We start from the raw sequence: 14237 nt of genomic DNA on the forward strand, positions 1-14237 counted from the left end.
GTGTCCCACCTTAGCTGTCTGACTGGTGAGCACATGTACTGTTTGGCAGCATTTTCCCCATTGAGACAGGGTTTCTCAGGATAGTCCTGGCTGTCCCTTGAACTCACTCTGTAGACCAGGCTGACCTCAGACTCAGAAATCTGCCTGCCTCTGCTTCCTGAGTGCTGGGATTAAAGGTGTGTGCCACCAAACCCAGCTATTTTTTAAAAATATTGATTTTTATTTTATGCGTGTGAGCACAGAAGAGGACATCAGTTCTCTTAAAACTAGAGTTACCGGTGGTTGTGAGTCACCAATTAGGTGCAGGAAATTGAACCCAGGTCCTCTGGAAGAGCAGCTAGTGCTCTTAACCACCAAGCCAACTCTTCAGCCCTATTTAGCAGCATATTAAGTGAAGCTCCTAGGACACCATGGAGGCTATTCTGTAACATATGGTCATTTTTATAGCTGGCCCTGGACACTCTTCTTTTGAGTGGAGAATTGCCCAAGGGAATCGGCTGTTACCTTGCCTCCAGCCAGGGTTCATCAGCTTCCTTCTTTGCTGGACAAGAGCTTTAGACACACTGTAAGCTTGTTGTCTGAGAGTTTGTGGTCTCTCAGAAAGAAGACTGAGATATACCTTAGGGAGCCACCTCCTGGAATCAGGACTGTAGCATTTGATACTGAACTATTGTGAAGTGGGAATGAAGGCGAGAGGGATCTCTTGGGCTGGTCTGCCCAGTATATTTGGGAAAGATTTTCAGAGGGAGTTAAGGGCTGAGCTAGACCTTGGAAGTAGATGTTAGTGATGACTGACAGGGCAAGAGGGAGAAACGTTTTGTGTGTGCATTTGGCATAAGTAAGGGAGAGTCCACCTAAAGGAATAAATAGGTGGGAGTATGTGCAAGAGGTTGAAAGAATGGGCTGTAAGACTTTATTAAAAAGAAGCATTTAATTGGGAGCTTGCTTTCAGAGGAATAGTACATTATCATCATGGTAGGGGTATGGTGGTATTGCACTCATGGTGTTGGACCAGTAGTTGAGAGCTACATTCTAATCCACAGGCAGAGAAAGACTATGGGCCTGGCTTGAGCTTTTGAAACCTCAAAACCCACCCCCAGCGACAGTCTCCCTCCAACAAGGCCACACGTCTCAATCCTAGTACTCCCTGGTGACTAAGCATTTAAATATATGAGCCTAGGGGTGATGCTTGCATTCAAACTACCACAAGATATATATTTAGATTTTTGCTCTGTTTTTGTAAGCTTGGACAATACTTAGAAGTGTCACTATGTTCCTTCTTGTAGAAGCCCTTGGATAATTATTCTCATGTTCTCCCCTAGATCAGAGCTGTCCTTTATGTTCAGGAAAAGAGTTCTCTCTGTGGGTTAAGCCACAGCCAGGTAGCAGTTCACAGCCTCAGTAATCTACAGGGTTTAGATGGTACGTTAGCATGGAGCTTAAAGGTAGCTGAGATGACATGGACCTAAGAAGCTCTGAGGAAGGCTCAACTCTCCAAGGGATTCACTGATAATTGGCAGGTTTGCATCAGAATGGGCTCAGGAAGATCATTTGAACTTGGGAGTATGCAAGCCTCTCTCAGCCTTAGTATCCTCATAGATGAGTGCCAGGTACCTCCTGCGGGGAGGTTGTTTCAGGTCCCAAAGAGGGGTAAATTGGGATGGCTGCCAGCAGAATTTAATTGAGAAAAAGAGTACATCTTTTGTTTTCTATAGTTGCACATAATATTAAACAGGAGACAAGGGGTTGGGATGTGGATTGAGATCAAGAGTTGAGGAGTCTAGCATTGATCTTGACTATAGGCACCAGTCACGTTAATGGCACACACCAAGTCTCTCTCTCTCTCTCTCTCTCTCTCTCTCTCTGTCTCTCTCTCTCTCTCTCTCTCTCTCTCACACACACACACACACATACGCGCGCGCGCGCAGAGAGAGAGAACACTAGAATGTATCTGTATGTGTTATAAAAAGCAAAATAAAATATAATGGCAGGGCCACAAGCAAGAGCCTCTTGCTAGAGATAAGAAGGATGACTACTTTATCACATAGGAACTTTTCCTCAAACTCCTGAGAGAATGGAGACCCTATCTAAGTGCTTGACCTTGGGAAAAGGACTTCTGGGGAGCAGATCTTATCTATACTACACTTTTTTAGTCTTACTATATGGGTCTGTCCCTCACAATGCTCCCAGAAGAGAAGGTCCTGATGTCTTACTCTTTTTTCATTATACTTTACCGTTCTGATTTCTCTATTAACTGAACTTTTTGCCCTTAATGACCTCAGGCTCTGGATCTGAACTGTAGGTATTTCATCCTTGGGATCAGGTGTGCCTAGTAAATCTCTTAATTTTACTGTTTGATTGTAATTTGGAGGGTACATTGGAATTCTTGGTTCTAAGGTGGCGGAGATTTTTTTTCCCCAAAGAATTATTTTGTTTAGAGAGACTGCCATTGTACATATTTTTTTAAATGTTTGTTTGTTTATTTATTTATTTATTTATTATGTATACAATATTTTGTCTGTGTGTATGCCTGCAGGCCAGAAGAGGGCACCAGACCCCATTACAGATGGTTGTGAGCCACCATGTGGTTGCTGGGAATTGAACTCAGGACCTTTGGAAGAGCAGGCAATGCTCTTAACCTCTGAGCCATCTCTCCAGCCTCCCCCCCCCCCATTGTACACATTTTTAACCTTTACCAAAGCCCACACAAAATTTCCCAAAGTGAAAGACATTAATATTGAAAATCATTTAAAATGAATGTAAAAAGGTGCTGGAGAAATGTGGTCTGCAAGGTCTAAATGCCGAAGCTTTGTCAAGCAGGAATGGTCACCATGCAGTCCACATCATACAAGTGGGGAACAGACATCTGTATTTGGGGATTTGTCAGAATTGATAGTGAGGTTGTCTCTGAAATTGTCAAGTATATAACAGTCACAGGTATAAGACATTAGATGATCATCAATATTCAAATTTACATTATTTGTTAATGTTTTTTTTTCTGGAATCTGGCTGGAAAAGAGTGGGAGAGTGAGGCTAATGAAGTGAGGCCAGCCATTCTTGGTGCTGGGAAACATTCCCAGCAGTGGTTCTGGCATTAGAACATATATGTATTCATGCATGCCCTAGTATCTTTGGATATAGTGTAGGGCATTCATAGGTGCTGCTCCTCCTGTTTACCTGTTCTAGTTCTCACGGATCCGTTGTTCCCCTAACTTAGGCAGGGAGGGTAGAAAAATGCTTTCTGTAGAGAGGTTGGGGTTGTGTGCTCAGCTCAAGCCTACCAGTGACACTGTGATTTTCCTTCTAGGTCTGCTGACATTTGTGAACTGTGCCTATGTCAAGTGGGGCACACGAGTACAAGACACATTCACATATGCCAAGGTTGTGGCACTCATTGCCATCATTGTCATGGGCCTTGTTAAACTGTGCCAGGGTAAGAGGGGCTGAGGTGGGAAGAAGGGCAAATGTCTCCTGGAGCCTCTTAAGCTCCCTGAGGAGGATATGGGACTTAGCTAGCTTCATCTCTTAGCATATATTGAATATATTCTTGAGTATTGTCAGTGAAGTAAGAGGTGGTTATGAATCTCTTCCTGGGCTTTATCAGCCAGTCTGGTTTGGCCAACTGGACATACCAAATGCCAGGTTCTCCTTAGGGGCTTCTTTGGAAAAAGCATTGCAGGAAGCTAGCAAAGGTCCTAGGAGTTCTTGAAAGTTGGAGTATAATTGGGTTACTCATATAAGTCATTTAGGGGGATGGTTGTAGTCTGTAATTACCAAGTAGTGAGTGGGAAAACTTGACTTTACTGGAGGGGCCAATAGGGGAAGGGTTATTTTGTAGTATTTTACTGTTCATCTGTAATTGAATTAAGGAATCTTTCAAAGCCAGCTCTTGACAAAATGTCAGAATGTTGTAAAATGGCATTGCCTTACCTATGTTGGCCTTTCTTTTCTCTTTTTTTCTTGAGACAGGGTTTCTTTTCTTTACTTTTTTTTTGTTGTTGTTTGTTTGTTTTGTTTTTTAAGACAGGGCTTCTCTGTAGCTTTGGAACCTGTCTAGGAACTAGCTCTTGTAGACCAGACTGGCCTCGAACTCACAGAGATCTGCCTGCCTCTGCCTCCCGAGTGCTGGGATTAAAGGCATGCACCACCACTGCCCAGCTGAGACAGGGTTTTTTGTGTAACAGCCTTGGCTGTCCTGGAATTCCCTTTGTAGATCATGCTGGCTTCAAACTCAGAGATCGCCTACCTCTGCCTTCCAAGTGCTAGGATTAAAGGTGTGTGCTACTACACCTGGCTCTTTTTAATTTTTTCTTAATTTTTTTCTATGGATGTAACCAGGACCTTTTGCATACTGTGTTAACACTCTACTACTCAGCAAAGTACCTAGTCCTCTTATTTATTTATAAGACATTTTTAAAAAAGACATTATAAGATAATGTCCTGAAATATATTTTGGGTTGTCCTGTAATTTACCACATAGCCCGGTGGCCTTGAATGTTTGATTCTCTTGCTGTACCTTTTCCAAGTGGTGGGAAAAGATATGTGCTACCATGTCCAGCTATAACTTAGCTCTTGAGAGCTTTTCATTTTAGGGTCAGAACAGACTGAGGCTAATGGGCTTCCCAGAATATTCTGAAAGATGTTTTACCGAAGGATATCCTCCATACTTAGCAGCCAATTCCCTTTTCTTTATCATTCCCAAACATAGCTGTATTTGCAGTCACCTGGGGAGCTGAGCCCATCATCTCAGACCTATTGATCTGAAATTGAAAATTAAAGAAGTTTTTATGTGTGCATGGTCCTGAGGATCAGAGGCCCAGGTCTACATGTATACTAGACAAGTGATTCCTCCAGCCCAAAGACATGCTTTTATGAAGTGCCCAGGTAGCCCAGGAAACCTGCTGAGCAACTGCAGTCAGGCATCTAGATGTCTTTGAGATCTCAGGAATATCTAGAGTAAAATTGGGCTATTGAGTAGTTTTTCCTCCAAAATGTGTGCCTTCGAGAACCACTGTTGTGTGCAGTAACTGATACCCCTGGACGCTCTTACTGCACACCTGCATCTTTTGCCACATTGAGATCTGGGTATAGGCTTTCTTTTTAATATTTTTTTCTTTTTTTTTCTGTCTCCCCCAAGATAGGGTCTTTCTGTTTAACAGCCCTTGGCTCTCATGAAACTAGTTTTTTAGACAAGTCTGGCCTTGAATTTAGAGATCCACTGACCTCTGCCTCCCAAGTGCTGGGATTAAATCCATGTGCCACCACTGCCCGGCCTTTTTAATATTTTTTACTTTGTGTTTGTATTTATGCCATGTGTGTGGGTCCTGTGAAGGCTAAAAGAGGGGTCAGATCTCCCTGGACCTGGAGTTATAAGTGGTCAGCCACTGAGCCTTCTTTCTACCCCTAAGTCTAGCCTTTCTGCTACGGTGATGACAAGCACCATAGAAGGCTTACTCTTGTAAAAACTCCATGTTGTCTGGATGTCTGTCCTGAGCAGCTACGCGGGCTTTCAAGTCGGCAGTCTGCAGAGGCCTCTAGGGAGGAGGACAGTTGCTTTGGCTTGGGTTGGAGTGCTGAAGGGTGGGGTTGGCCCAGTAAGAGATAAGAAGACCTCAGTTACTCTACAGCCTCAGATCCATACATTATACAGCCACACCACACCCACTGCAAATAGAGTGATGGAGTCTTCTCCAAGAGGCTGATAACCCGCAAGTCCAAATTGTACATTGATCTGAGCACCCGCTGGAAGGTTATTGTCAGTAGAAATTACTGCTTTGTGTAAAATGACTAGTGAAGTCAAAGTAGGAAGAACTAAGGTTCCTTGCAGGAAATGGAAATTCATATGGTCTTGGAAGAAGTGTTTCTCAGAGTGCAGCCAGGAATGCTTTTGTTTTCTTGATATCATATAGTTTTACTAAAGAAAACTTAACCTGAGGGAGTAGTTGGGGTGGTGAGGTGCAGAGTTTCTGATTGTTGTTGTTTTGGTATTAAATGATGTTTTTTTTTTTTTTGTTTTTTCTTCCCCTGTCCTGTTTGTTTTTGCCTTTTCCCCCTCTCATTTGTTTCATCTTTTTAATTCTCCCTCTGAATCCTTTATCTTCTCCATATTCTTCCCCTCTCTTCCTTTCACCTGGTCTCCCACCCACTTCTGCCCCACAGGACACACTGAGCACTTTGAGAATGCCTTTGAGGGTTCCTCGTGGGATGTGGGAAACCTCTCTCTTGCCCTCTACTCTGCCCTCTTCTCTTACTCAGGTTGGGACACCCTTAATTTTGTAACAGAAGAGATCAAAAACCCAGAAAGGTAAAGGCGAGATCACATTCTCCATCTTGGCTGGAACTCCTGCTGATGATGGGCACAATTGCCCTCTTCTCGTACCTCCTCCCTCTGTCTCATCCCCTCTTCCTCTTCCTGCTCCCCTTCTCCAGTTAGGAGGCATTGGGGGCTAGGATGGGAGTGAGCGAATGTGGGAAAGCCCTTGGCTCTCACCCTCCTGTTCCATTGGAGAGCACTGAGGGTCCTTCCTATAGGAGGTGTTAGTGGGCAGCAGTAGACCCAGCTAAGGCTGAGGTGGCAGGACTTTGCCCGGTGGTAGTGAGACTGCAGTCTGAGCCTACCAGGTCCCCAGCCTAGTTTCTAGTTCCCAGAGTATATTGCTCCTGCATTTATCCTGAGATCACAGATGCAAGAATGTAATAAAGCCATATGTGACTCATTGAACCTAATCTGGTAGGATAAACTAATCACGTGCCCCCTTTCAGGGAAAGTGCCCAGAAGCATGGGAAGCAGACCTGCCCCAGGGCATGTGGGGGAGAGGAGCCCATCTCAAAGACCTGGCAGCTGTGAACTGTCAAATGTTAGGAAATTGCAGTGGGTGCTGGATGAGTTTTCATTCTCAGGGGAGGTTGGTTCTAGGTAGTCCTATTTCACTTGTCCTCACAGAAATTTGCCCTTGGCCATTGGGATTTCTATGCCAATTGTGACACTCATCTATATCCTGACAAACGTGGCCTATTATACAGTGCTGAAAATTCAGGATGTCCATGACAGTGACGCTGTGGCTGTGGTGAGTCTCTTGCGGGGGTGGGGTCCTCACTTGCCCCTGTTCGCCATTTCCTGAGAATCACATGGTGCTTCACTCCTGGATGGTCCAGTCCTTTTCTACAGCAACTCCAGCTCTCCATTGTGAGGGATTGGTCTGCAGAGGGCAGAGGGTGGATGGGTTAGCAGTGACTACCTCTGTTCAGAGATCATAGATAAACTGTCCTGTATTGATATTGATATCAGATAAATTGTCCCTTCTTTGCTCTGTCTCCAGACATTTGCTGACCAGACATTTGGCATGTTTAGCTGGACCATCCCCATTGCTGTTGCCCTGTCCTGCTTTGGGGGCCTAAATGCATCCATCTTTGCTTCATCAAGGTACTTTGACTTTTCTGATAATAGACTATTCTTAGCACCTGGGTGGCAGCTCGCAACCATGTGTAACTCCAGTTACAGGGGCACCTGTTCAAGAGTAGTACTCTTAACTGGGTACTATCACTCCAACTCCCATGATGGCTTTTAAAAGAAGGGCTGTGCAGTCCCAACTGAAACAGGAGGCTCTCAAGTTTGAATCCAACCAGACCTACATAGGAGACCTTATCTTTTTAAAAAGGCCATTGTGGTAGCTGTAAATTTGTACTATAGCAGAATAGGTGTACCCCTGGTGGGATGGATTGGAATGTCATCAGGAGGTGGAAACACATCTGTAGGATGTTGGTGAGGATTCTGGTTCAGCAGTGGGAATGTTGGTGGATACGGAGTTTCATGGCTGAAGGCCTGGAGTGGTTAATGGATAATGGTGGATGAGCATTCCTGGATAGTGGTGAGGTGCTAATAGTTGAAGACATTTATGGGTAATACGAGTAATGGGCTGGGTGTATATGAAGCCTGAGAGCCCGTCCCCTGCTTTTTTTTCTGGGGCTGTGAGACTGCTGCTGCTGATACATTTCATATTCTTACAGGTTGTTTTTCGTGGGCTCACGTGAGGGCCACCTCCCGAACCTTCTGTCCATGATCCATATTGAGCGCTTTACACCTGTGCCAGCTTTATTGTTCAATGTAAGCTCAGCTGGGAGAATGTGGGCTTGGGCAGGATTCCTAACTTACACTATAGGCTTTGTTTCAAGATTTGAAGCACAGTTCATTATCTTTTCTGTAGTGTTTGGGATGGAACCCAGAGCCCCATATATGAGTCAGGCATTCTACCACTGTCCTATATGCTGAACCCACCATTTGTTCATTTTCCCCTGCCCCAGACAAGGCCTTCTTAAATAGGCTAAGCTCCTCTTGAGCTTTAGATCAAGTGGCTCTCAACCTGTGGGTCAGGACCCCTTTGGGGGATTGAATGACCTTTTCACAGAATTTTAAGACCACCTGCATATTAGATATTTACATTATGATTCATAACAGTAGCAAAATTACAATTATGAAATAGCAATAAAAATAATATTATGGTTGAGGGTCACCACAACCTGAAGAACTGTATTAAAGGGTCACAGCACTAGTAAGGTAGAGAACCATTGCTTTAGACCTTCTTGCCTCAGCCTCCCTTGTAGTACTTCAGAAAGTGCCTGTCCTGGAACTTGTGCTGTAGACCAGGCTGACTTCAAACTCACAGAGATCCACCTGTCTCTGCCTCCTGAGTGCTGGGATTAAAACGTAGGCTACCATTGCCCACCCTGCCAGGTAGTTTGGACCCTGGCCTCAAGAACTCTAGGTTAACAATGTAATTTCTACTTTGGTTGGAGTGTTGAGGGTCTCCCTGTCCGCCATCAGAAAGGAAGAAGCTGGGGGCTGGAGAGATGGCTCAGAGGTTAAGAGCATTGCCTGCTCTTCCAAAGGTCCTGAGTTCAATTCCCAGCAACCACATGGTGGCTCACAACCATCTGTACTGAGATCTGGTGCCCTCCTCTGGCGTGCAGGCATACATGGAGGCAGAATGTTGTATACATAATAAATAAATAAATCTTAAAAAAAAAAAAAAAGAAAGACTGGCATGTGCCTGGAAGACCAGGATCCTGCATTGGTTTGGAAAGCCATTGAATGTTCATTTCATAATTTTCCTTGATAACAATTTAAAAAAAAAAAAAAGAAAGGAAGAAGCTACCTTGTTAACCAAAGTGCTTGCAATGGTGGGGGTGGGGTGCTGAGTATAGGTAGAGGTGGAGATGTTGCCTTGAAAGTTAATGTGGATAATGGATCTATCCAATGCCAAGTGAGGGTCACTGAATACCAGAGCTAATCTGGTAAAGCTATTTCAGATCTGACAGACTGCTGATGGTGGAGTCTCTGGGTATGGCTGGAATAATCCTCACTTCTCTCCCCACCACCCACCCCACAGTGCACCATGGCACTCATCTACCTCGTCGTGAAGGATGTTTTCCTGCTCATCAACTACTTCAGCTTCAGCTACTGGTTTTTTGTGGGCTTGTCTGTTGTTGGACAGCTCTACCTTCGCTGGAAAGAGCCCGACTGGCCTCGACCTCTCAAGGTCAGCACCTCCCTATTTAAAAAGGGGGAGAAAAAAGATAAGCTTTGGAATTATGTAGCCAAGAAGGGCTCAATAGGCAAAGCTCATGCATGCTAGTAGGAATGGGTTCTCTTCTTTAACTGAATTTATTATTTATTTTTATCTATTTTATCTATTTAATGTATGCTTGTATGTCTGTATGAGGGTGTCAGATCCCTTGAAACTGGCTGTCACGTGGGTGCTGGGAATTGAACCCGGGTCCTCTGGAACAGCAGCCAGTGCTTTTTTTAGCTGCTGAGCCACCTCTCCAGACCCATTTTTAGGCTGGATTTTCTTTTTTAAAGATTTATTTATTTAGGGTTCCATTCTTAAAGTATCTTTTAGTCAGGCTGTGTTCTTTCATCCCACCCTACTAAATCTCACTTTCCTCTATTTCAGCTGAGCCTCTTTTTTCCCATCGTGTTTTGCATATGCTCCTTGTTTTTGGTGGCCGTACCCCTCTTCAGTGACACCATCAATTCCCTCATTGGCATTGGGATTGCCCTCTCTGGGGTCCCTGTCTACTTCCTGGGTGTTTACCTGCCAGAGTCCCGGAGGCCACTCTTTGTTAGAAATGTTCTGGGTGAGTTGCTTTGACTCATACTGGCTGTATGCTTATGCTCAGGTCTATGCCGAGGCTACCAGCTCTTCCACCTTACCTAATGGAAGGGGGTAAAACCTGGCTGCCCATTTTTGTGTCTATTCTAGGGTTAAAGCACTATCCGGTTTTTGGTGTTTGGTTTGTTATGTTTGAGACAGGATTTTTGTGTAACCCTGGTCTTGAACTCACAATGTAGCTGAGGATGACTCTGAACTCATCATCCTGCCTTTACCTTTATGGGTGTGTACCACCACACCTGGGTTTGGAATAGAGAGGTTTGGTTGTAAATGACAAAGTCAGGCTTGGTATGTGGAAGGGATGGGTGGGAAGGAGTCACAGATAAGCTTTCAGCCTTCTGGTGTTCAGATTGGAACTGTAACAAAGTATGTTTGCTAAATCCTGTGCTTCTTATTTTCACTTAGCTACTGTCACCAGAGTAACCCAGAAGCTTTGCTTCTGTGTCTTGACTGAGCTGGATGTAGCTGAAGAGAAAAATGTTGAGAGGAAAACTGAGTAGAAGCCAGAGATGACATTCCCTGAAGCCCAGAGACTGTGACCACAGCCACCAAAGACCAGTAACCTAAGCCTTCTGAATTAAATGAACCTCTTGGCCCACATTCTGTAAGGGGGCTCAGGGCCAATGCTCTCTCTTTGGTAAGCTACGGAAAGATACTGATCAGACTAGCCTGAAGATGGGGACTTCAGTGGGAGGGGATGTTGGGGTAGGAGATTTTGTTTCGCTTCTTCTGGTGGATAGGTACAGCCTGTTGGTGCATTGTAATGGGCAAAGAGGGAATGTTAGGTTGACAGATATGGCTTATGGTTCACAGCTATTTCTAGTTTAAGCCAGGAGTCTTCATAGTGGGGCTCCTTCATGGGAAGTTTTCCTCTGACCAAGTCCAGCTACTTGATTTTAGAGGCCTGAAATGCTGCCATTTCTTCCTGTGGCCTAAAATTCTTCCTTAGGGAAAACATTGTGTTCCTCCTTTTTTGTTGGGTAGCACGAACAGCAAGACTTTATTTAACTGACATGGGATCAATGTGTGCCCCTTTCCTGAACTCCACAAGAGGAACATCAGTCCCTGCCCTGGAACTTCATGTTCAAGCAGAGAATAAGCCTGGCGGGAGAAGACTGACTCTCCAGGGTCTGGGCACGGGTCTTCCTGTTGGGACTTCTCATTTGTGGGTCACTGTGTACAGAGTACCCACACATCTCCTTGAGGAGGTGCTGCCTGTCGGATTGACTTTGCTCAGATCATTTTAGCACTGTGGTCAAAATCTTAAACAAGGAGGTGAGCTTCTGGCTCATAAAGAAATTGGCTTGGCCACTTAATTGCCTCTTTCTTAGCTGAAGCCATGGTGCTGTGGAGCCCTTGAAACATGGGCTGAAAGAAAACCTCACTACTCCAGCTGAGTGGGAGCATCTCTACTACTACCTGGACAAGTTACTACTGTTACCAAATTCCAACTCCTATATTTCACTATTTATTGATATTTAATCCAGGACACCAATTTTAGCAAACCATTAGTGATTATTTGTCTATAGGATGCAATAATAAATTGCTTGAAAAAAAAGTATCTTAGCTGGTGTGGTGGTAGATACCTGTAACCTGAGCACTTGGCATGGTGATGCAGAAAGAGTTTGAACTTGAGGCAGCCACTCTGGGCTAACAGGATCCTGTCTTTTTTTTTTTTTTAAAGTTCAACTCTCAGAGATGTCTCAATGTGATAGGTCAAATCCTGACCATGTTTCACATAATCTGTTGAACATTACTATTATCATTGTTATTATTATGAAGGTGAAGTTAAAGGATTTTTAGGGCTGGACATGGTGGTGAGCACCTGTGATCCTAGCACTCAATAAGCTGAGACAGGAGTTGCTGAAGTTCACAGCTGGCCTGGGCTACACAGTGAGTACCATATTATCTGAGCCTACAAAGTAAGACCCTGTATCAAGAACAAAATCAAAGGATATTTTAAAACATGTACCTGTTACACTTTAATATATAGATAAGTCACATGTTACTATCACCTGGCTCAGCTCCAGATGATCTGTCCTTGCATATTACAAAAGTCTGGTAATATTGTTATTTTGAAGGATAATCCTTTGTTTTATTAAGACTTTTGGCCTTTGTTCTAATTGATAGAAAGTAAATCTCTGGATCTCTGTTGTAAAGTGCAAGAGGCCTGGAATGTTTTGGAATTCAGGTAAATTACCTGATTCATCAGTTCTCTGTGAACTTGGAGAACATCTCATGGATTCAAGTCATCAAATAGTGTGTTCTTTAAGGGCCTGTGTGAGGTTTGCTGTGTAGACTCTTACAAGCCCACTCTGGTGCTGGAAGTGGAACCACACTGGCTTTGCTCACACTCAATCATTTTGGGTCATGGAATAGCACACCTGTTTGCCTTCTCTTGTTCAAGAGCTGGTGAGATTAAAATCTGAAAGTATATGGTACTTGTGTATCTTTATTTTCTCCCTGTGAAGATCAGTGAAAACTGCAGGAGAAAACAGCTTCAACCTCAGTCTGGCTCCTGGGAAAGGGTGGTAACCAGCTAATTGTGGTGACTGGGCGAGGCTACCAGTTGAGGCCAAAACAATAGACTTGGATCTTTGTGGGCAGTGTGTCTACACTGGATTGCACAACTGTCTTGGGATGCCCTTAGACACTGTCATCTTGGACACAGAAGAACCTGCTGTTTTGGCATCCTCCATGGACATTTCTTTTTAAGTTTGGGAATTCGTGAAATCAAATCAAACAGATAACTACTATGAGGCATTCTCAACTTCTGATCCTTTTTATTTACCAAACTGGCCCTAGTTGCAAAGGGGTAACCTTGGATATATGCTTGCTCAATAAAGACTTAGGTATACATAATTTAAAAAAAAAAAAGACTTAGGGGAGCGTAATCATAGTTGCTTTTGGTTATGGGAATGCATTTGTGAGAGCTTACGGGTTTCTGCCATAGGTTGGGGATTTGTAGAATAAATTCTGGCCTGGTAAGGTGTTTTATGCAAAGACCAACTTGCTTAAACCATGCAAACATGATTCATGTCTGAGCCAAGCTGGCACCCATTCCAAGGCTCTTCTGGAACTAAGTTTTTAAGCAGAGTGCGACCCTGGTTTTAGTGGTCTTTGGCCCTTAAACCAGCTAATCCCAGGAATTTGCTGCCCTCCAGTGGATTCTGAGAGGAGGAACCTCACACTTGCTTAGTGACTGTGTCAGCATTTTCCCCTTCTGAGCTGAACACAGCTTCTCTCAGGAACCCTTTCTGTGGGAAAGAAGCCAGACTTCCTATAGCACTCATGATTCATGGTAGAATTCTTCCCACCAGGTCTTTGTCTCTTTGAATCTACCTCCTGAAGTTCTATTCCCATTTACAGTGAGTAGTACAGTTTGTTCCTTTTGTATTAGGTACAGTCTGTGAAGTTGTTGGCCCTTTAATGTTAGCAAAACCTAATGAACACATATAAAGCAGTGAGCATGCTATAGTGGCAAACAGGATGTTGGTCTTGCTTGTATGACTACAGATTAAGGTGACTGTTAGAATACCACTGCATATTACTGAATATTATTAAAGAAACACTGAATTGTTCATTGATATTCAGAATAAAGTAACTGGGATAGTTTTATTAGTTTGATTAGTTGCAATAAACACGAGTACACAAATTAGACCAATTTGACCAGTTTAATACCTCCTGTAGGTAGGAACTACCACGTAGGGAGAGTCTTATAGACAGAGAGTGAAAGAATGAACAGAGAGGCTTATGAACTTGTAAATAGTAGAAGAAAGCATCTGTGCAATTCATTTTCCCAGGAATCAGCTATCACAGGCTAAGAGGGCATTTGCTGAATTGAATGTTCTGAAGGTTATTTCCCTAGACCTATACAGTATCTACTACAGTAACTACTAGCCACATGTAGCCAAGTTAAAATGAAATAAAAGTCCAACCAAATTGATAGCACTTGGAAGACTAAAGCAAGATTGCAAGTTACAGTTTAAAAAGAAAGTCAAAATACTCGTGGCAGGGTGAGTGGGTCTTAGTGGCCCCACCTTTAACCCTAGCACTCCAGAGGCA

General features: G+C 43.8%; 1 protein-coding gene across 4 annotated transcripts in view; it reads left to right on the forward strand.

Annotated features, from left to right (window-relative positions):
- Slc7a6 (solute carrier family 7 member 6) overlaps window positions 1-13160 on the forward strand; it is a 29821-nt gene extending 16661 nt beyond the window's left edge. For all 4 annotated transcript variants that reach the window (XM_041649649.1, XM_041649652.1, XM_041649650.1 and 1 more), the window contains 8 exons: window positions 3308-3433; window positions 6160-6304; window positions 6944-7067; window positions 7320-7423; window positions 8008-8104; window positions 9387-9536; window positions 9954-10137; window positions 10578-13160. In XM_041649649.1, the coding sequence (XP_041505583.1) occupies window positions 3308-3433; window positions 6160-6304; window positions 6944-7067; window positions 7320-7423; window positions 8008-8104; window positions 9387-9536; window positions 9954-10137; window positions 10578-10672 (1025 nt within the window). In that variant the 3' untranslated portion in view covers window positions 10673-13160. The remainder of the gene's footprint in view (window positions 1-3307; window positions 3434-6159; window positions 6305-6943; window positions 7068-7319; window positions 7424-8007; window positions 8105-9386; window positions 9537-9953; window positions 10138-10577) is intronic.
- The last annotated feature ends 1077 nt before the right edge of the window (window positions 13161-14237 follow it).

The sequence above is a fragment of the Microtus oregoni genome, unplaced genomic scaffold (assembly GCF_018167655.1).
Source record: "Microtus oregoni isolate MIOR12 unplaced genomic scaffold, Mior012 000004F_ref0000308, whole genome shotgun sequence".
NCBI lineage: Eukaryota > Metazoa > Chordata > Mammalia > Rodentia > Cricetidae > Microtus > Microtus oregoni.